Source organism: Balaenoptera ricei, chromosome 13, assembly GCF_028023285.1.
Source record: "Balaenoptera ricei isolate mBalRic1 chromosome 13, mBalRic1.hap2, whole genome shotgun sequence".
NCBI lineage: Eukaryota > Metazoa > Chordata > Mammalia > Artiodactyla > Balaenopteridae > Balaenoptera > Balaenoptera ricei.
In genome coordinates this window covers 78,482,007-78,504,596 of record NC_082651.1, presented here as the reverse complement: position 1 = coordinate 78,504,596, position 22,590 = coordinate 78,482,007, and the positions used below count along the sequence as shown (strand labels likewise).

General features: G+C 38.6%; 1 protein-coding gene across 3 annotated transcripts in view; it reads left to right on the top strand.

Moving 5' to 3' along the window:
- The window catches only part of LCLAT1 (lysocardiolipin acyltransferase 1), a 204,780-nt gene that overhangs the window by 149,955 nt on the left and 32,235 nt on the right, over positions 1–22,590 (top strand). Inside the window, exon 6 of one of the 3 annotated variants that reach the window (XM_059943654.1) lies at positions 6,520–7,156. The exons of the other annotated variants lie outside the window; for them this stretch is intronic. Coding sequence (XP_059799637.1) covers positions 6,520–6,848 — 329 coding nt within the window. The 3' untranslated portion in view covers positions 6,849–7,156. Of the gene's footprint in view, positions 1–6,519; positions 7,157–22,590 lie in introns of those variants that run through there. 3 annotated transcript variants of the gene reach the window in all.

The window sequence follows — 22,590 nt, the reverse complement described above, 5'->3', positions numbered from 1 at the left end:
TAGTGTTATTTAATTGCATATCAGTCTGCCTGCCTGCCCCTCATCTCTTCATTCACCTTTCTATCTTCTTTAACTCTTTCAGTTCGTGTAAGTTAACAGTCCAAGAAATCCAGTGCTATTTCCAGTTATCTAAATTACTTAAGGCAAAATGAAATGAGTAAGTCTTAAAGTTAAAAAATATTAAGAGAATATTATACTGAAACTTCAGTAAAATATCAGATTGATTATATTTTGTCTTTCCAAAGAAAGTCATATTCAAGAAAATACTGTTCCTGTACTTGGCAAATTGTTCATTTTAATTACTGTCAGGATGATTTAATTAGAATTCACCGTCACCTTTAAAAAAGAGTATCCCTAGCCAGCTAATCAAGAATTTGAACATACTACTTAAATCTTGGTATGTGTGCAAACTCCACATGAAAAATTTAAAAAGTCTGGCAAAATGGCATATTGTCCGTATATTTTACCTGGGATTGATCCTAGCATCTATCTAGTTGGAGAATAACAGAAAGTTTTCCCTGAAACAAATTTCAAGGAAATATAATCCAGTCCTTTCATGTGATATTTCAGTCAGGTTGGGCTTTTAATCAATGGGTTGGAAAATGACATACATTTTCAGGTCTCAGTGATTAAATTGTTTTGGTTTCTTAGCTGAGCTTTCTCCTCTTTCTCTTGCCTAAGGTATAAGCAGCACCACTAAGAAACTGCTGCTATGTTGGGCTCCCTGTTTCACTGTGATGTCTTCACTCCCTCTCCTGTTACGCAGAAGAGATTTTTGTGACATTGTAGAAGACAGCTTTCTATGAGTTTCATCAGAACGTGTAAAATTCTAAAATTGTCATTCCATGACTCTGCAATTCGTTTTATTCCCCACACACATTCATTTCTTTAAAAAACTTACATAAGAAATGTAATATAGGTTTTATATTTTAATAAAGTTTTTGTAGTTTCACACTTATGTTTTTAGGACCTGGAAACTTAGGGATATGGTAGTGGCCTGCTATTTTTCATTATAAGCCTTATTGTGCTATTTGATTTTTTAATCTATGTGTATATGTTATTCTAATAAAAATTAAATTAAGGAAAAATAATCAAAAGTTTCAGAAACTTGTTCATGCCAGAATATGTTTTTCTCTGAATTCACATAGTCCTGCAGATTCACCTAGTTGGTTTTTATCCAACATTTCTTTATGAAAAATTTAAAACATAGCGCACAGTTCAAAGAAGTTAACAGTGAACACTCATATAGCCACCATCTAGACTCTACCCTAAACATTTTTACTCCATTTGATCATGTATCTCTCAGATAATCTGTTAGATAATTGATTGTTAGATAATCCCTGACTAGAGCTCTTTTATGAATTCCTTTTTTGGCTTACTCGTTTTCAAGTAACGAGTTTGCATCGAGTTGTACTGCTGTTTCATTTAGCCTCATTTACTAAGATTCCTTTCATAATATGTGGGGGGGCCTAGCCACATATTTTCAAAACCAGAGTTCCCAGGTGTTTACACCAAAGTGGCCAGTTTTTTCTGTTGGACTAACCATCATGTGGGAAGGTCTCATTTCTTTGCACAGTGTATAAAATTGTGATCTCCCATCTTTCTACTCTTGTCTCAGGAATTCTATTTTAATTGAAATGAAACAGTACATAATACTTCTCTAGGAAAAAACGATGAAACAAATTATTGGACATTTTTAAAGATATCTACAAAGTTTATGCTATACTGGAATCTTGTTATATAATCCTCAAATATTTTAATGAAACATAAAATGAGCATTTTATACATATATACTCCCCCCATAAATCATGAACCTAAAGGCTATCCCCTTGATTAATGCTAGTTTTCAGAAATGATTGCCTATAGAGTTTATTGATTTGTCTTTGACCTTTTTTCCTTCTAAGTTCTTTAGAGATCAGTTTTAATCATACCATTTTTGTGAATAAGAGGTTTATTATGTATCTTTTATTCCCTGAAACTTAAAGAGAATCAGTTTTCATTTTGTTGTCTGTATACACCCATTTCTTAGTACTGAATTCCTCCCATCTTTTACCTATTTTCTTCTAGGTACTTTCCTGTAACATATTATTACTGGTGTACAGCAAGCTCTCCTGACCTTCTTCCTTCTTGTCTGGTTTCCCATTCCTTGTCTTTTTCTTAGGCCCACTCTCTTCCTGATTCTTATAGTAGACCCAGAAGTTTTCTTAAGTTTTCATCATTCATTCCAATCACTATTGTATTGAGTACAGTTATGTGCCAGCTCTAACTCGAGCTACACTGATACCTCCACCTTATCTTCATTCTGCTAAACTTGAATTCTCAGTGCCTCCTGAACACATTGTGCTCATTCTCAACTGGAACATTTGCCCTTGTTTGCAATGCCGTTCTTACCCATCCATCAAGACTCAGCTACTCTCAGCTTTTGCCGACCTTAATAAGGTACATTTAAAAATAATATGTTAGAAAGGTTTATTTATATCAAGGTGATATTTATACCAATGGTTTCAAATAATAGGTCTGCATAGTTTTCCAGAAGAGAGCCTGAATTTTGGGATTCTAAGTTTGAATATGGTATGCTGTCACTTTCCAAATATTTTTACTACATGCCAAGAACTGTTGTAGTATTTCTGGGCAATTTTTCAACACTAAAGTTCCTCTGTGAGTGAAGATAATTATTGAAGTGGTAAAACAACCAAAGCAGAACACTAACTTTACTTCAGTATATTATTTCTTTTGGTTAAAGACCAATAAGACCAAGATTGTGGGTTTAATCCCATGTGGGCCAGTTAACTTCCCACCAACAAATACTTTTCAGTATTCACATGAATATGACTAGTTTAGCACAAACCCATTTATCATGGTCAGTACTGCAAGCTTCATATTCCAAGGTTAGCACATGCAGAAAATAATACATTTTAATAGAAGCATTTAAGTTATTTGGCAAGGTTTCTGTTTGTTTTTTTTTTTTTTTTCCGGTGCAGTGCCAGAGACATACCAACGAAGTGAAATAAATGTTGCATTTAAGTTCTTTATAAATAGTATAATTCAGTTGGTGTATCATATAAATAAAAATTCAAAAATGCAGAAGAAAGGAATAGCATAAATTTGGGAACAAGACAGACTTGGGGCCAACTCCAACATTGGGCTATTAGGACGAATATAGTGATGGGGCAGATGGGGCAGCTCGTTAGGTCGGGGTACCGGTTGGTTGGTATCCACCCAGTTTCCTTCTCAAAAGGCTTTCCAGTGCTAGGCTGCAGTAGTTAGATTTAATCAAGTAGACAAATAGAAAACCCATAGGGTTTTTACCAGGAAATAATGGGCTGATAAGTGTGTATGAGAGAGATTATCCTTGCAGCTATGTTAACAGTACAGCAGAGTAGATTACTGAGCTTTTAAAACCACAAACACTTTCTGCTACCGTGGATCTTACTGGATCTTACCAGCAGCTTGGAAAATGCCCCTCAGAAGAGTGTATAGTTCATTCCTTCTGCACTAGACAACCAGGTCCAGTATTTGAACCCCAAGAGATAACTTCTCAAGGCTCTCTTTAATTCATGAAGCCAGCCTGTAGTAAAATGGTTAAAGAGGTGAGGCTTGTGTTAGAGGTCACCTCTACCCTTTCCGTACTCCTCATCCTGGACTCAGATCCTGCTCATCTTCGACCGTCTTAGGCTTCTACCTGGACACACAAGCATTAGGGGGTTGTTCTAAACTCTGGACTTGTCCAAAATCATTAGTTCTGTGTCTCATTTAAGAGCTTTTCACAAACTGTTAATCTAATCAGTTGTTTCTCCCAAATGCCTTCCTTTTTCTTCCTTTCTATGTATTATGCACATTCAGTAACAGAGAGCTTTTGTTTTAATGGTCTGAAATACAGGAGTGATTCTAATGGCGGAAAGTTTAAGCACCATGGCCATCTACTTGGGAGGCTTTGTGGGCACATTGATCCTTGAATGGTGCTCTTTCAATCACATGAACTCAGCCCTTGTTTCCCATCACTTGTCTTTAGATTGATCACATTTAAATTTAGAGAAAGATGAGATCTCTAGAAATGGAGACTGTACAACTTTCCTTCCGAGACAGTAAAACATAATAACTTAGAACATTTCAATGAGGAAGGAATTGAGCTAGAATTGTAATTCCATGTCTTCCTAGCTTTGTGACCTTGGTGATTTATTTAACATTTTATTAGTAAATGAGGGTAATAAAGCTTTACCTAACACAATGTGCTGCTTCCGTGAAATAAAATGTATATAAGAAGCTTAGCACTAACATATAATGCAAATTATATAAGAAACAAAATACGTAAGAAATAGTATCTGACACAGAGTAAACACGCAAAAAACTATTTCCTGAAAGTTGTAGTCTTTGGTACAGGGAGTAAATCATCAAAGAAATTATTCAAGAAGTGATCCCAGATTTTTCCAGAAAGATGAATGTCTAGATTTTGAGAGAGCCCAGTGAGTACGCAAGATAATGAAAGGAAAACACCTACCACAAATCATAATCATTATTAAATTTCATAATACCAGCAACAAAACAAAGATCCTAAAAGCTTCGAAAGAGGGGAAGTAACATTCAAAAGATCAAAAATTAGAATGGCATTACAATTGCCCAGAGGAACATTGGTAGAAAAAATAGAGAAAGTCCTTTAATTTTTTGGAGGAAAATGGTTTCCAACTAAGAATTCTGAATATAGCTGAATTCTCCATCAAGTGTGAGGACAGAATAGGCGTCGTCAAAAATTTAAGATCTCAAAGTTTACCTCTCATGTACCTTTCTTAGGGTGTTAAGGGAGGATGAATTCTAACAAAATAAAGAAGTAAACCAAAAAAAGATAAAGATAGAAGATTCAGGAAACAAGGAAAACAGCCTAGGAAGGGAATCTCCAGGATAATGGTGAAGGAAGATCCAGGATGGTAGCTGCACAACAGACCTTGAAGACTACAGTCCTGATCAGAGCAGAAGCATGGAGGGTTCCACGAAGAACGTCCCCAAGAGGATGAAACTGATAGATTGTCTGGTGCGTGTGAATGTACTGGAAGGAGATTTGTACTTCTGGCTAAGTTTGGGGTTGAACTAGTGACAGGTCTCTAGAAAATTAAGCAAAGGGAAAAATAAGGCCGTTATTAACTCCAGGGAAAATGATTAGTAGCACAGGAAAAAAATGTAATAGTTACTATACAACTACATTATGAATATCTGCCTTGTTTTTTAAAGTAAGCACTAAATATTGACCTTATCAATATTATGATATAACTGTATTAGGGCCATGGAGGAAGGGAGGAATGGGGAGAAATGCTACAAGAAATGCTACAAAAATCCTCATTTTTCATAGTAGGAAGTTGATAGATAACAGGAAAAGTATAAAAAAACTTAGGAAATGTCAGCGTAGGCATTTTACATAGCTATATGGAGGTAAACATGAGAATAAACAGCTTAAAATGTTAGAAATGATTATCTCTGGGGAGTGGCATTACAGGTTAGGGAGGAACTGGGCAGGTGATTGCTTTTTATATTGACTAGAAGCCACGGTCATTACTAATGCTCATCAGTATGGTTCTTCTCTCACTCCATATGTGTCCAAGCACCCCTCCAACTAGTCAGGACCATAGGAACAGCTCTGGCCCAGATAGAGCTGAAGAGGTGTGTGCCGTTTCCGGGCTACAACCCTGCGACCCTTCAGATCCTCCTTCCCAGGCCTCAGCAACCCCACAAGGGACAAGGAGACAGGAATGCATTCAGTAGTCTGGAAATCTTTCCTCTGTTCTTTAGAACTGTGACTTCTTAGCTTAGAGAAGATTTGGCAAACTTTTCTGGAGAGGGCCAGATAGTAAACATTGTAGGCTGTGCAGGCCTACAATACAGTTTCTTTTGCAGCTACTTATCTCTGCTGTTGTGGTGCAAGTGAATAAGGGTCTGTGTTCCACTAAAACTTTATTTATGGACACTGAAATTTGAATTTGATGACTTTCACGTGTCATAAAACATGTTCTTTCGATTTTTTCCCCAGCCATTTAAAAACGGGAAAAAAACGTTCTTAGCTCACAGGCTGCACAAACAGAAGTGGAATTGGCCCGTAGCTGGCCAACCCTTGCTCTAAATATTCAAAGAATTGTTACTCACAAAAGCTAATAGTGATCTCAGGTGGCCTTGGCCTGCAGCGGCTTGAAGCAGGGTTTCAGTTCCTGGCCAGAGACTGGAGTCAGGCCGGGGCAGTGCGAGCGCTGAATCCTAGCCGCTAGACCACCAGGGACCAGTGGCCAGTGACAAGGCCCTGGCCCTTCGGCTTTGCAGAAAAGAATTCCCACAAAGATGGAAAGTAGTGAAACATGTAAAGTGTTTATTAGGAGGAAAAAGAGTACAGTATGTGTGGATAGACACATGGGCAGACTGAGAGAGAGAGTAGTGCCCTCGTGGTAGTTTCAATTGCTTATATGGGGCATTTCTTCCGGGTTTCCTTTGGCCAGTCATTTTGATTTACCTGGTTCTGGGTCTGTATTTGGTATATTTCAGGATCCTCCCATGTGTGTCCATGCATCTCTCAGCCAAGATGGATTCCAGCGAAGAGGCCTATGGGTAGCCTTGACATCACTCCCCTTATGACCTCCATGGAGCTTTCTAGTCGGCAAGGTCTCCTTGACTTTGAGAATGAGAAATATGTGGTCTCTTATGTGGGCAGGGCCCAGCCTCCTCTCTCAATTGTCCAGCTATTTTCATCTTGGAGTATTGGTCCACAGGGAATGAACTCCAGCTGTTCATCCTGGGGGGGGGCCTACCTATCTCCTGACTCAATAGTATCATACTGTTTGTTTTTAGGAGACAGAACTAAAACTGAGGAGTAGAAAGTCCCCAGGGAATCAATTTCAGTCTCAAATTTCCTCACATAATGAGAGCATTTCTACAAATTAGAGCTGCCTACAATGAAAAAGGCTGCCGCACGGTGTCCCTGTGCTTGAAAGGTTCACCCAGAGGTGGGAAGGCCCACTCGGTGTCCATGCACCCCTTTCATTCTTACATTTCATGGCCCTGTAAGACGATTAAGAGGAATCATTCTGATAAAGCTGTTTTAATGTTTTCCAAAGTACAGTCACTTCCCACTGGTTTTAGGACAGTGCTTAGAAAAAAATTAGACTAGACCGTGTGTGTGAGGGGTGAGGGTGGGGGAGGCCATAAGTATTTTAAATTAAGCATTTGTGGTGCCAAGGTTTGCAAAGACGACTTGCTAGCTTAAACATGTTTGCACACAGCAGTATTTTCTAATTTAAATTCAATCCATCTCCAAACAGCCCTAGCCTAGACTAGCTGAAGGTATAAACTTCATTTTCATCTCATTAGGCCACCTGGAAGCTGCAATCAGTAAGTAGTCTTGAAGTCAATAGTCTGTCTGCTTCATTAAAATGTTAATTTCATGGCTTTAATTCTCTTTGTAAAATGTACCACTGCAGGACACTATATGCAGATTTATTCTAAAGCAGATCAATTTGCATGTCGCATTTTAGTATATTTATTTCTCCAGATTTCTCTGTGTATTGCTATTCTTAGGAATTGCTTTCATGTTTAAAAAAGTGTTTAAATATCTAAGATATTTAGATATTTAAGGCAATTTCAGCCTAGCAAAATTCATTTTTAAATAATTCTGAAACCTAGTTTCCTCATCAGTGACATAAATTCCACTTCTTGGAGTGAAATATACATCCCTTTTTTCCCCCTATGGCTCTGAATCTCCACCTTTAAAGAAAGATTCAGTAGCAGTTTTGGTGAACAGTCAGATTGAATCTAGATAGTGCCAGGTAGAAAAATGGATGAGCAAAATCTTTTGTCATATGAAGTCTTCGCAGTTATCTTTTATGTTTTGAAAGTGCCAATCTAAATACCAAGTTCACATTTTTACTCCTCAAAATCTTGAGTTCTGACTGATTTCCCACAAGGGAACATTAATCAAGAGATAACCAAGAGGCTGCTGCTGCACTGACAAAAACTAAGGCCCCCCTCGCAGTCAGTGCCCCAAACCAGTAATCAGAATGACTGCACTACACAAATGCAGATGACAATGCTGTAGGGCCTAGACCCTTGTGGGTATCTCGGACTCTTCCTTACACACATGTGCCAGTACCTTTACATCTTGCTGATTTTCCTCATAACTATTTTCTCCTTTAGGTCTCCCTTGCAGGCTTCCTTTCCTTTTCTGATCTCCAATGGAAAGACCATTCCCCAAAGTTCTGCCCTCTGCTGTCAGCTCTTTTCTCATTATAGTCTCTCCCTTAGAATATACCTCCATGCTGTGACTACCACTATCATCTGTTTTGGTAATGATTCTCAAATTTATGCTTCTGACTAACCTGTCTCCTGAGGTCTAACCTATCTGGATCTCCAGTAAGTAGAGACACTTTATCTAGATCTGTCTCTGTCACCCCAAATATAATATTTCTAATACCAAACTACTTACTTTCTTCTCAGCTTCTCCATTTCTGTTCATCACTGCCACCATTTTTATATATTCATCAAGCCAGAAGTATTCTGGGAGATGGCCCACAAGGATTTAATGTAGAAAATAAAAGAATAGTTCATCTCTCCCTTTTGATGAATGCCCAAAATTTATCTTGTACTAGGCCCATTGAATAGAGTTAAGTACTTCTTAGGCCAAGCATACCCGTAAGAGTCTTTTCCCATTAATAATGACCCAGTGAAATTATAGTTCTCCCTCAGTCATGTACCTTCAACTTCCACTATGGCCACCGTGCAGAGATTTATGTTACTCATCTTTAGGCATGGAGGATGGGGGGTTAATTTGATCAAGAGTTTCCAAATCACTTGAAGTTTTTATTGAAATGAACGTAATTCCCAGACAGTCCTGAAATTACTCTATTCTCAAGCTTCATAAGATAAAAGGTAGCTCTAAATAAAATAAAACTCAAAAAAAAAAAAAAAAGAAAAGGTAGCACAAGTCATCACCCCAGGGCTATTGGCTGCTTTATGGGCTATAAATAGACCTGCCTTAGTGACTTTTAAAAATAGTTTAGCAAGTGGCATTCCACTTTGTGTTTCTTGGATAAGTAGCTCATGCAACTCTTTTCTCGGCTACATGACTGAGGATCAGATACAACTGGGCTTATAATTCAGATCCAGTGAGAAAAGCAAGCACCCAATTTTCTGTCCAGTCTTGATACCATCATCACTAATTGTCCCAGGTGACTGAGATATATAAGTCATAAGTTTAAAGCCACATAAGTTTAAACTCACTGTTTTAAGGTATTATTTAAAATCTCTTATTGATACTTGAATGAAAATGATTGTTAACAAGGCTAAGACATTTTTATTAAGCCAGCTATGATAGTTATCACTCACTCAGCAGATATTTATTGAATGTCTATAATGAGACAGCATCGAACTAAGTGCTATATGACATACAAAGACATTGTTAATACTCAGACATTACTCTTGAGGAACCTGTACAATCTAGTAAAATTTCTGACTGAGTTGGTGAGTTAAAAAAAAAAAAAATTATAAGAACTACAAGATTAAAAGCTTTCTGCTTCCATATGATTCAGTGATGAATTCCTAAGGTCAGTTTTTGGAAGTCTCAAGAATTAATGCTTATGTAGGTATTCACAGGGGTCTAGAGCTGATTCTATGACTACTTTTAAGCCATTCTAGACACTAGTAAGATCAAGAATGATTTTTCAGGGACCACCCCCGCACACCCCCCACCCCACCCCCCCCCCGCCCCAGAGCAGGAACAGCTTAGTTTGACATTGAAACCGACTTTGACCTTGGAACTTGGGGCAGGATACCACATACACACACAGAGTTAAGTGATCTCTAATTAGCTGCATCCACAGCAGTACATGAGAAAAACATACTAAGTCAGCCTTAGAATGACTGAGCTTTTTTTCTAGACTGAAAGATACCAGAATATAAGTTTAGCCTTTATTTTAAATGTGCAAGCTAGTGTCTCTGAGTGAGTCTTATTGAATGTATTTTGCTATCAAGTTGCCTTTCCTAACTTCCTCGGTGTGGGCAATATTTTTGTATATATACCTATGGTTAAGAAAGGTGGAGGCCAAATCTACAGAGAGATTTGAAGACAGTCAAGTCAGAGAGACCCAAAGTCATACTGTAACTCCAGGTGAGCCAGGTATAGAGTATTTCTATTTCTTTAGAGAGAAAAGGAAATATTGCCCCAAGAGTCACTGATGGATTTTCATGAGAATGATGGGTAGTAGCAGCACCATAGAGATAAAACTATAGACAGAGATGAATGAAGCACAAGAGAATATTCATTTATATGGTCATCCTACTCACTTATAAACCTTTAGTTTTCTCTGCCAGGCTGGATGTAAGAGATACTTTACTAAAACGAGGTTTATTCATATTAAGTAGCAAATTTACTCCAAGCAATGTACATTCACTGGAATAAAAGATAACCTAGGGGCTTCCCTGGTGGCGCAGTGGTTAAGAATCCGCCTGCCAATGCAGGAGACACGGGTTCGAGCCCTGGTCCTGGAAGATCCCACATGCCGCGGAGCAGCTAAGCCCGTGTGCCACAACTACTGAGCCTGCGCTCTAGAGCCGTGAGCTACAACTACTGAGCCCGCGTGCTGCAACTACTGAAGCCCGCGTGCCTAGAGCCCGTGCTCCGCAGCAAGAGAAGCCACCGCAATGAGAAGCCCACACACCACAACGAAGAGTAGTCCCCACTCGCAGCAACTAGAGAAAGCCCACACACACCAACAAAGACCCAACGCAGCCAAAAATAAAATAAATAATTTTTTTAAAAAAACATTAAAAAGATAACCTAGTTTACCCTGGGAATGTGATAGACCATACCATGTCTCACTTTATTACAGGTCAATGAAGGAACCATTTTAAAGTTCACATATGAGCCCCTAATTCTTTCGAATAGAATTAGGTATTCATAATCATACCTAGAAGAGTAATGGAAAACTTTTCCATTTCAGAAACACAGGCAAGAAAATATACCATAGCCCAGTCCTTTTCCATCGGCCACTTTCTCAATTAGAACAGTGTGTTTTCTTCCGCTGTGGGTAAATGTTGATTAATTGATGTTTTGTTTGTAATGTGTTTCAGAAATGGAAAGAATTTCAGTTATATTTGCAGTGTAATAAAATTAAGATATTTAAGTTGTCTAAAAGGCTTTTGCTGCCAACCAACTTTTTGAGAGACTTTTAAAAAGATAATGTAAAGACCAATTATATTCTTCTAGATCTTAACTTTTAAAAATGTGCTTATTGAGAATACCAAAGTACAATTTGGGGGCCTGCGCTCCATTCCTTTTATGAAATGGAAAGAACTAACTAAAGCTAGGAGGCAGGAAACCTAGCTTCTAAATTTAGTCCTTTTATTCAGCCAAACTCTAAGCTTAGTCCTTTTATTCAGCCAAACTCTAAGCCTCTTTGAAAAATTATTTAATCTCTCTGATCTTCAGTTTACCAAACTGAAAATGAGAAATCCTGAACTGCCTCCCTATATTAAATTCTTGACCCTAACCCCAGGGCTTTAGAATCAGATTGACCTAGGTTAAAACCATCACCTTGTCCCTTACTGGCTTTGTAACCGTGTACAAATTACTTAACCTGGGTCTCAATACCCACTTCATGGGGTTATTGTGAGTATCAAATAAAGTAGTATGAGGAAGTACATAGCCTACTGTTTGCATTTAGTTTCTTTCTTTTTTTTCTTAGGTTTCATAATACAGAGGAATCATTTTTCTAACAGGTATCTGTATGAATAGTAGATCCAAAGCAATGTGGAGAATACAAAGAGAGAAAGACATGCAGCCTGCCCTTGAGTATATAATCTAATCCGAGAAATATGATTTTGACAAAAACAGTTTAAACTAGAAGAATGATAAGTGCTATAAGAGAAGTTCATAGAAAGAGCTGTGGAATTTAGAGAAGGCAGACAATGTATACATTATCATCAGATCCCAGAGTTCAGATGACTGGGAGAAAATAAAACATAAGCTTTGAATGTTATGAGATGTTATCATCTAGTGATGGTAACAAACCACGGTGATGTGTACATTGGAAGTGAATGTTGTCCATCCACGTTGCCTCACTTTGTATTAAAAAGACAATGGATGTTGATAGGCTTCACTGAGAAGGGAGCATCATCACTTCTGAAGTATTCATGCCAAAATGCATAACTTGGATTAAATCATGAGGAAACATCAGACAAACCAAATTGAGAGACCTGCCAGAAAATACTTGTCAACATTGGTTCCTGGATTGGATCCTGAACCAAAAAAAGGGCAATAGTGAAAAAACTGGCAAAGTTCGGGTAAAATTTGATCAATAGATTAGCTAATAGTAAAGTATCAATGTTAATCTCCTGGTTTTATTTAATTGTACTATAGTTGTATAAGATACTAACATTTGGGGAGGGTGGGTGAAGTTTACTGGAAGTCATTTTAGTACTTTGCAACATTTTTTATAAACCTAAAATTACTCAAAGTAAAATTTAAAAAAAATAAAGAGAATAGATCCTCATATAAATCCTTTGCAGATGAAGATAGCTCAAGTAAAGATCTGTTTTAGATTCAGATGTGACAATTAAAGGGGAGCTGAGCTGAGCAGTCATAGCAAAGCTGTTTCTAAATTTTAAAATATTTTGACAGGTTTCAGTCGACTCACAACCCAAAACGAAAATGTTGCACATAAAAACCAGAGATCTAAATAATCTCATCCTCAGAATTTGTAGTACTCCAGTTTAGAATAGGGTTTACTGGCCAAAACAAACCATCCCCTCCCCTCCGCCATCCCATGATGTGTATTAAAATTATAGTGTTCCATGGCAGTGGGGATTGAGCTTTAAATCCTGCTTCAAAAATGCTGTTAGCTCTTCCCTTCTAAATGTGCTATTATTTGAGTAGATATGGTAGCTAATTTAGATTCTTTAATTGGGGGGGGTGTGTATTATTTTAAAGGGCCTAATTTGTGTTTTCTACTGTCCATTAATTACTTAAAAGCACTTATTACTTAATGCAGACCTGGGGTTCAGAGGATTGAGTTAATCATACTCCTTGGTTTATAGGACATTGTTGTTGGTCTTGAGCAAAGCTTCTCTTTTGTTTTTATTTATTCTACTTTTCCCTGTACCCTACTCCCATTCCTTCCTTCTTCCATAGGTATTCTGATACATTTAATGTGTATACTTTTGCTTCTATTGTTCCTATAAAATTTTTGGTGTGTTTTGTATTCCTGCATTTTTAAGTTTACACAAATTAGACTGTTTAATATCTTATTGTTTATTGCTTTTTCACTTAGCATTTTGCTTTTAAAATACATTCATGTTTGTTAACCAAAATTTTAGAAAAGGGGACTTGATTGAAATAAGAAGGTGTTTATGTGGGGTTTATTAGGACTGCAGCCCAGGAGCTACAGATTCAAGAAGCATTTGAATTGTGTTCTGCCAGACTACAAAATGGGGGAGGTTTATAAAGGCAAAAACCGCAAGGTTACAGTTACATGAGTTGTTTATCAAGAATTATAATTGGAGCTGGCAAGAAGTAAGGATGCTTGTTAAGTAAGGATTGGTTGGGATCCAAAATGGTTGCATAGTTACAGGGAGAGACCTTGAGACCATAGTGGTGCAGCTGGCAGGTGTTGTTCTGAATGTGATTGGTGGTATCCTTGGGTCTTGTACAGTTCAAAGAAAGTTCAAGTTCTCAGTGGTGCAGAGGCATGTCTGAGACCAGATCCTCAGTGGCTGCCTGATTCCATTTTTGTATGCCTGAATTGTGATTACTCCATTATAATTAAAGTTTCTCATCGTGCTGTTAAACGTGTATCTAATCCTTGGCTTCTGACTACTGTCTTCTCCATGGTGTGTCCCTTCCACATCTCAGTTATTGAGGCTCCCAAAGACAGACATCCAAGGTAGCCTCTAACTCACCATCACAAAAGCACTGCTGTTATGCTCTCTTTTGTACCCATGTGATACATGTCCAAGAGTATGAATTGCTGAGGCAGAGGATTAGGTAGCCTTAATTTGACTAGATCCACATTGCTCTCCAAAATGGTTACTCCCCTCTAAACTCACTCTGGCAATGCTTGAGGGTACCTGTACCCTCTCACTCCTACCAGCATTTGGTATTATCCAGCTTTCTACTTTCTGCCAGTCAGATATGTGTAAAGTAGTACCTTATTGGTGTTTTGTTTGCATTTGTCTGATTACAGAGGATTTTCATGTGCCAATTAGGTTTCTGCATTTCCTTTTCTATGTTTATATGTTGTTTTTCTATTGAGATTACTATAGTGACTTATTGATTTGTACTAGTTCTTTTTGTGTTATAGATATTAATCCTTTGTTCAGTTTTAAATATTGCAAATATGTTCTTATTCTATTACATATTCACTGAACAGAAACACTTAATGTAATCAAAATCATTAAAAATGTTTTGCCTTATAATTTATGCTCTTGAAGTTTATTTTTAATAAAACCTTTCTTGCCACTTGATCAGAAAAATAGTCTCCATTTTCTTATGTTAAATATATAACTACCTCTTACATTTAAGTTTTTGTCATCTCAAGTCCTCCTTTATTTATTTATTTATTTTATTTATTTTTGGCTGTGTTGGGTCTTCGTTGCTGCGTGCGGGCTTTTCTTTAGTTGCGGCGAGCGGGGGCTACCCTTTGTTGTGGTGCGCGGGCTTCTCATTGCGGTGGCTTCTCTTGTTGCGGAGCATGGGCTCTAGGCACAGGGGCTTCAGTAGTTGTGGCTCACGGGCTCTAGAGCGCAGGGTCAGTAGTTGTGGTGCATGGGCTTAGTTGCTCCGTGGCATGTGGGATCTTCCCGGACCAGGGCTCGAACCCGTGTCCCCTGCATTGGCAGGCAGATTCTTAACCACTGCGCCACCAGGAAAGCTCTCAAGTCCTCCTTTAAATGTGTTGTTGTTGAGGACGCAGTTTTATTTTTCTCCAGCACTATGTATTAAGCAACCTGTCATTGCCTCGTTGATTTGTGATGTCATCTTTGTTGTACATTAAGTTCCCATATATCCATGAGAATGGCTTTGAACTCTATTCTCTATTGCATTAGTCTTTTTTTTTTTTTTTGAGGCATCTGATGTTTGTTTTTCTGTAACTACTTGATTCTTTTAGAATGTATTTTCCATATTGAAAATGCTGTTTCTTCTAAATTTCAAGGAACTGGTTCATGCATATGTTAAACCGGAATATTCTTCTTGCTTTCAGAACTGTTTAGGCATTTCACCCCACAGTGATCTTGTCCTTCTCTGAACTCATAGTACTCATTTTCCATTACACTCACTTCACTTCTCTTTAAAATTTTGTATTAACTTTTATTAATTTCCCTTGTTATTACTTTTCACATGATTATATCTTGTATTTCCATGTCTTTGAGTCTTCCATAGTAGCTGCAGCTAGCACAGGATCTGCAATCGTCATCATAGCCATGATTTACTGAGCACTTATTAGACTTTTCATCAGTACCTTTGATTTGATGGATGTATGTCTTAACTGAATTGTAAGCACATAAGGACAATGACTGACTTAAAGGATGTAGGACAGACATCCAGTTTCTAGATGTACTAATTGAACACAGTCGTATCTTCTGCAGCAGGACTTCCCCCCCCCCCCCCCGATCATTAAACTTTTTGTTACATCCGAATCTCTCCATGTTTAAAAAAAAGTTTTAATTTACCTATTTTTTCTTTCCCTTTGTATTTTCAGTAATTGCATTTTACTGTTTTCCTTAATGAACCAAGAGAAAAGCAGTTGTGGTAAATAAATCATGTGTAGGGGAAAGCAATATATTATAATTAGGATTCCATTATCATTTAATTAGGCATTCCATTACTGAATTGGTGTTTCTGGCTTCCCCTGGTCTCTAATTCTGAAACAAATTCTTCTTTGTGGACAAATATTAGCCTGTAATAATTAGAGGATTCATCTATGCTAAGGCTTTTCATTAAATCTCTTTCTGATTAAGATAGCTCCCCAAGTACAGACCGATTTAATTTCATATGATTTATCCACTTGTATATCAAGGTCTGGTGGGAAGTGTTTTTAACACCAGAGCATTAGGAATATTAAGATCATCTTTATATTCACAGATCTCTCAGGTATTTAAGACCTTGCTGTTTGAATAGTTCTGTAAACCTAGGTCTGATGTCACTCTGCTAAATTCAGGAATGTCACAAGTGCTGTAACAGCCCGTCATTGAAAACAGGAGACTTAGTCTGTTTTAAATTAAAATACTGACCTTATATATTCTTATGTTCCTTTGGTTTGGGAATCAGTTTTCATCCCAACTAGTTGGTTCACCACATTAAATACGCCTTTTCTGTTTTACCAGAAGTTCAGTTTTAATAGAAACAAGCATTGTAGATAAATATTCTGAAATGAGGGCCTCCATGGACATGAGTGTAACTTGTCTTTTTTTTTTTTAAACTCCTTGGACTTGACCATTGTTGCTTCCTCACCCTTTACCTTCTTTCTGCTTTTCCTCTATTTTTCATTGATGGATATTTAATAGATATTGAATTTAATTTTGCTTGGGGTCTTTTTTCTTCTTTCTTAATCACCTTTCCCCCAACATTCTTTCCTTACTTTATTCAAGTCTGGCCTCACCACTTGCTCTTATAACCTTGTCTAACCCTTTTGTCCAGCTTTTTATTTTTATTTTTTGTTCTTTCAGCCCTTCCTCTTCCCCACTATGTGTGCAGGAGAAAGTTTACATTGCTGTCTCCATGTGAATGTGACTAAAGCTATGTGAATTAACGATATCAAGCCAAAGCATACACTCTAATTTGCTGCAGCCAGAAAAAACCCTGAAAATACTGTTCCTTTTTTTGTGATATCAAGAAAGTCCATTATGAAGCAAACTAAATGATGTGTTCTGATCATAATTTAGCTCCAGTTTCTGGAAATCCCAGGGAGGGGAGGGGTGGGTAAGTGTGTGTGTTTGTGTGCACACATGTTCTCAGTTGAGTAGGAGAGGGCGGGCGGACCACGAGGGTAGAAGGAAAAGGCAGTCCAGCATCCCGTGACTTCTGAGCTCCCATTTCCTGCCGAGCCCTTTGCTTACCAGCTCCCTGAGAGTTGCTGACTCTTCCTTTTCTCTCCCCGTCACCCTCCTCTGCCCTGTGTGAACTATTGTGTTTGGAAACAGTGGTTTGGTAGGAAGCTGAGTCAGTAGGGCAAAAGCTGATAGAAGGTGCTCTGGAGTCTGGACCGGAAGTGGAGGGATCTCAGACCAAGTCAGGCTAAGATTCTTAACAGGCCTGGGCGTGGTGTGAGGGGCTCTAGCAGCTTGTCTGCTCAGCGGGGGGAGGTGGCTGATGAACTGGTTAGCAGGCCACGTGAAATAATAGGATGAAATACTGTGGTCATTTGCAGAAGAGACCCCCCCTGGGAAGAGGTCAAAGTAGAAACAGTGTGTCATGTAAGTAAGGCAGCAGTTACTGAATTCGGAGTAATGTCTGCACTGATGGAAATGCCAGCTCTGTGAGATTTTTTTCAAGCAAGTGAGAACCCTATGTGTCTCATGGACAGAAAGAAAAATAGCACAGTAGAGAAATTACAAGGCTTTCTTTGAGGAGATTGGTGGTTCACTTTAAAGACTTATTTTTAGAGTTGATGAGGAAACGAATGCTTCTACTGTAATACTTCAATTAAGGAAGAGGCAACATTCCAGCAGGCTTAATGAAGTATCTTTTGTTGATAGAGAGAAATGATACAGAAAGCACTCAGTATTGCATTACAGAATTTCAGGAAAGAATTTCAGTTTAAACATAGCATTATATACTTAGCATTGTCAAATATGCCATAAACTAGAAACTATTCATCTGGGGGTTTGAAAGGTAGTGGGAGAGGGGGAACATCAAAACTCACTCAGCTCTCTAAACCTTTAATGGGTACCTATGCACATTGAATAGACCCCTACTTTCCTACGCTTGTGGCAGCCTGTAGATGTCCTAATGTTGGTCGGTTAGCTCCCTTGACCTACTCTTACTGCCCCACACGTGTGACCTTGATTCCCAGTATATCACCTGAAACCTTTTATCATCTCAGGTTGCCCAAAACCCGTGAAGAATACTGGTGCTTTAACAATAATAACAAACAATAACAAAACAATAGCGGTGTTTGCACAAATAGAGGTAGAGAATGGCAGAAGCGCAGAGTGTCTGAGGCTTAACAAAGAATGTCTGATGCTCACAGAAGAACAAAAGCATAAATCCCTGTCTTCCTTCTCTTCTCAGGTCTGGAGGATCATTAATCACAATTACTGTAGAGTGACAGCCTCCCAGTACCTCTTTCTCCTGCAGGCTGTTAGCAAAGCCTCTATTCTCAGGTACTCTTCCTGGCAGAAATATACCACAGAGGGAGGCTCAGCTCAGTTTCCCTTTTTCTGCTCATTCAATATATTCAGTAAACAGCTATTTACCGAGCACATTGAAGAAGCACTGGGGATATGCCAGTGAGTAAAAGCGACAAAATTACTACCCTGTGGTGCTTCCATTTTAGCAGGAGGAAAATGGGCGATAAACAAGTAAGTAAAACATATAGTATGTCTGATGATGAGGCCTATAGAGGAAAAATAAATCAGGGAAGAGGAAAGCCTGCTATCTTAAATAGGGTCCTTGGGACCTCCCTGAAAAGGCGAATTTGGGGGAAGAACATCTCAGGTAGAGAAACAGCTCGGGTCCTGGGAGTGTGCATAGTGTGTTCAAAGGAGAACACAGAACTCAGTGTGGCGGGAGCAGCTAGTCTGGTGGGCAGTAGAAGAAAACGAGGGCTGAAGGGTAACAGGTTGTCAGGTGAGTGTAGAATTTTGGCGTTTTCTCTGCATGAGGTGGGGTGAGGAGACCAAGGTGGGTTATAATGTAGTGACTGACATTCTGAAAGGATTACTCTGGCTGCTGTGCTGAAACGAATCTGTAGGAGGGAGGGTGGTCAAACAGAGAAACCAGTTAGAAAGATATTTGCAGTAATCCGGGTGGGAGGTGGTAGCTTGAGGTAAAATTGGGGAGGTGGTGAGAACTGGCTAGACTCTGCATCTATTTTAAAGTAGAGCCAATAGAACCTTGTGATGGAATGCATGTGGAGTATATAAGAGAGAGAGAGAGGAAGCAAGGATGACTTCAGGGTTCTTGGTCTGAACTGGAGGAAGGACAATTTTGCCTTTAATTGAGACAGAGATGGTGGGAAGCATAGGTTTGGGGGGAGAGACCAAGAAGAAGTTCCACTGGGGCCATGTTAAACTTGAGATACTAATTAGACATCCAAGGGGAGATACCAAGTTAGTAGTCAGATATATGAGTCTGCAAGGGAAAGAGGCAGGCTGGAGGTACAGATTTGGGAGGCATCAGCACATATTTGGTACTTAAAGCTTTAAGACTGGAAGAGATCACCTCGGGAATGAGTGCAGATCAACTAATAAAATCCAAGACTTGAGAGTGATCAGTGAGTCAGGAAAAGCACCAAGAGAGTAATATGGGAAGGAAACAAGGTAAAATGGTTTTTCAAGGAGGGAGAGAGTCATTGGATTTGGGTTTTTTTTGAAGGTCACTGATGACTTCGATGAGAACAGTTGTGGTGGAGTGGTGAGGGCAAAGCTTAATGGGCATAGGTCCAAGAGAGAGATGAGAGAGGATTGAAGATGGTGAGTATAGACAACACAAGATGTTTAGGTGTGTAGGTGAGCAGAGAAGTGAGCAGTAGCTAGGAGGACACGTGGCAAGAGGGGATGACGGGAGGAATTATACCCATGTTGATAGGCAAGACAGGAGTGATTGGTTATTGCTGGAGAAATATCATCATCAAATATCACTGGAGTAGGCAGGATGATAGAGCACATAGGTGGAGGGAATTGGCACTAAATAGGAGTATGGACAGGTCATCCATATAAAGAAGAGTAGGCAAAGTATATGGACTTACATGCAAGTAGGTGGGTAGATGGGGTGGTAAGAGTTTGTAGAAGTTTCTTATGATTTATTTTCTCAGAGAAATAGGATGAGAATGAGGGATGATGAGGAACTGTAGTGGAGGTTTAAAAGAAAAACAAAGGCATGAAATACTCAAATCTGGGCAGTTGGGACACAGAATGGACTAAAGAAATAGGTATGATTGCCAAGAAGTAGAGGGCCAAGTTTTGGCTAATAATCACGAATTTACCAAGGACTCCCACTAGCCTCCATTCCCAGCCAAAAAATCAAATACTCCCCGCGAAACATGTACCCATCCAGTAGGCTCAAGTGAGTTTCTGGGTGAGGAGGAGGCAGCAAAAGGAAAAACCTCCAGTAGCCAGAGGGGTTATGTAGATGGGTGAAGTGAAAGGGAGTACAAAACCTTAGGAACTGAGCATTCAAATCCAGTTTCATTTATTGGCTCTATGGAGCTATGGTGGAAATTTTTTACGAGGGAAAGGTAAATTATACATCAGGAGGACTAAATCAGATTTCTTTCTGGTTATGTCTTAAGACTGGTTGCATGGTTAAGATTTCTTGAAATCTACTCATATCAAAGTATGGATCAGCTTGTTTAAAGTACTGAAATGAGACTCTTCCCTGTTCAGTAAAGGGGGAGAGAGCGCTAGATTACAGAGCAGGAGCCTCTGGACGTGCAGAGGGAGAGTAGTAACCACCTCCCCGTCAGCCTTCTGTGCAGTTCTGCCCAGGCCCGGCCTGGTCTACAGCCACTGTGTGTGAGTAACTCAAAGCGGTGCGAGGTAATCTCGACGCAAGTGTCCCACCTTCTGTGCCACTGAGAAAGTGCTGCTGTTGAGTTGCTGTGGCATGTGAGGGGATTGGTGCTCTGTTTTGGGTGGTGGTAAAGGGAGTACTTGGCCGGGGGGATGGTTACAATGGGTATGTTAAACCACTTCCCAAATGTTTTATAAGTTTCTGTGTCATGGTGTTGGTTAAAAGCAGAAATAAATCCTCCAAAATCTGAACTATTAAACAGATTAGATGCTGTACTGTTTTAAAATTGAAGGGCACAAGGGTGTGTATGTGTGTGCTTTGTTTGATAAACCTGAAGCCCTGCTCCCATTGTGGTGATCTAATAAATGAGAGAGCTCTGCTTCTAAAATATTGGTCTCAAGACACATTGTCTCCCACTTGTCTTGTCATCTTTATTCTTTTCTGTGTCAATCCTAATTGAATTATTTGTAACTGCTTCAGAATTATGTTGATTCAACCCTTTCCTTTCTAGATAGTAGCAAGAAAACATTTCAGATATTATTTGTGACCCTGAAAGAAATTAGGGTGGTAGACATTTTAAAATGTCAGGTTGCACTAAGCGTAATTTCTTAATTAGGGAATTATATTAGCCAAGAAAGGAAAAAATGGTGCAAAACAATAATGCAAAGCTTATTAATATGTCAGTGTTTATTTGAATGAATAGGAAAATGTTCTGTTTCCAATAACATGCTAATACCAAAAAAAATCATTAAAAATTAGTGCATGTGAATAAATTTTGGACTTGTTTCAAACTTTAAATACTATGTTTTCTCACATTTTGGTTTGATGAGAATCCAACCAGTGTAAATAAAGCTCTATTTGGACTATAGCAGATATTACAAATTTGTTGTATCACAAATATTTTAGAGTTCATATTTGAAAAGCTTTAAAAAACAACAACTTGTAGAGGTACAGTCTACTTGCCTTAAAGTGCAAGTACATTTTAAGTGTACAATTAGATACGTTTTGATAAATGCAGTCACATAACTACCACCATTATCAAAATACAGAACATCCCATCACCCCTAAAAGTTCTGTGACCCCATTTGCAGTCAGACCTCTCCCCTGAACCCCCAGTCCCTAGAAGCTGCTCATCTGCTGTCCCTATAGTTTTGCCTTTTCTAGATTTTCATATAAATGGAATTAAATGGTATGGAGTTAACTGTATCTGGCTTCTTTCACTTAGCATAATGCGTTTAAGTTTCGTCCATATTGTTTTATGTATCAGTTTATTCCTTTTTATGGCTGAGTGGTAGTCCACTGTATGGAATATACCACAATTTGTTTACCCATTCATGGATTGATAGATATTTGGGTTGCTTACAGTTTTAGAATATTATGTATAAAATTGCTACAAACATTTGCATAAAAGAATTTGCTTATGTTTTCTTGGGTAAATACCCAGGAGTGTGATTAGTGGGCCATTGCCAAACTCTTTTCCAAAGTGTCTGTACTAGCTTACATTCCCATCAGCAGTGTGGGAGAGTTCCAGTTGTTTGGCATCCTCACCAAAACTTGATATTGTCAGTTTTTTTAATTTTAGCCATTCTGTTAAGTATGTAGTGGTATCTTACTGTGGTTTCAGTTTGTATTCCTTAATAACTAAAGATGTTAAGCATCTTTTCCTGGATTTACCTGCTTTTCATATACCTTCTTTGGTGATGTCAATTCCAGTCTTTTACCTATTCTTAAAAATTGGGTTGTCTTCTTATTACTGAGTTGTAAGAGTTCTTAATATTTTGGTTGCAAGTCCTTTATCATATAAATTGGTTTGCAGTTATTTTCTCCCAATCTGTGGCTTGCCTTTTCATTTCCTTCCTATTGTCTTATGCAGAGTCAAGGTGTTTAATTTTGATGAA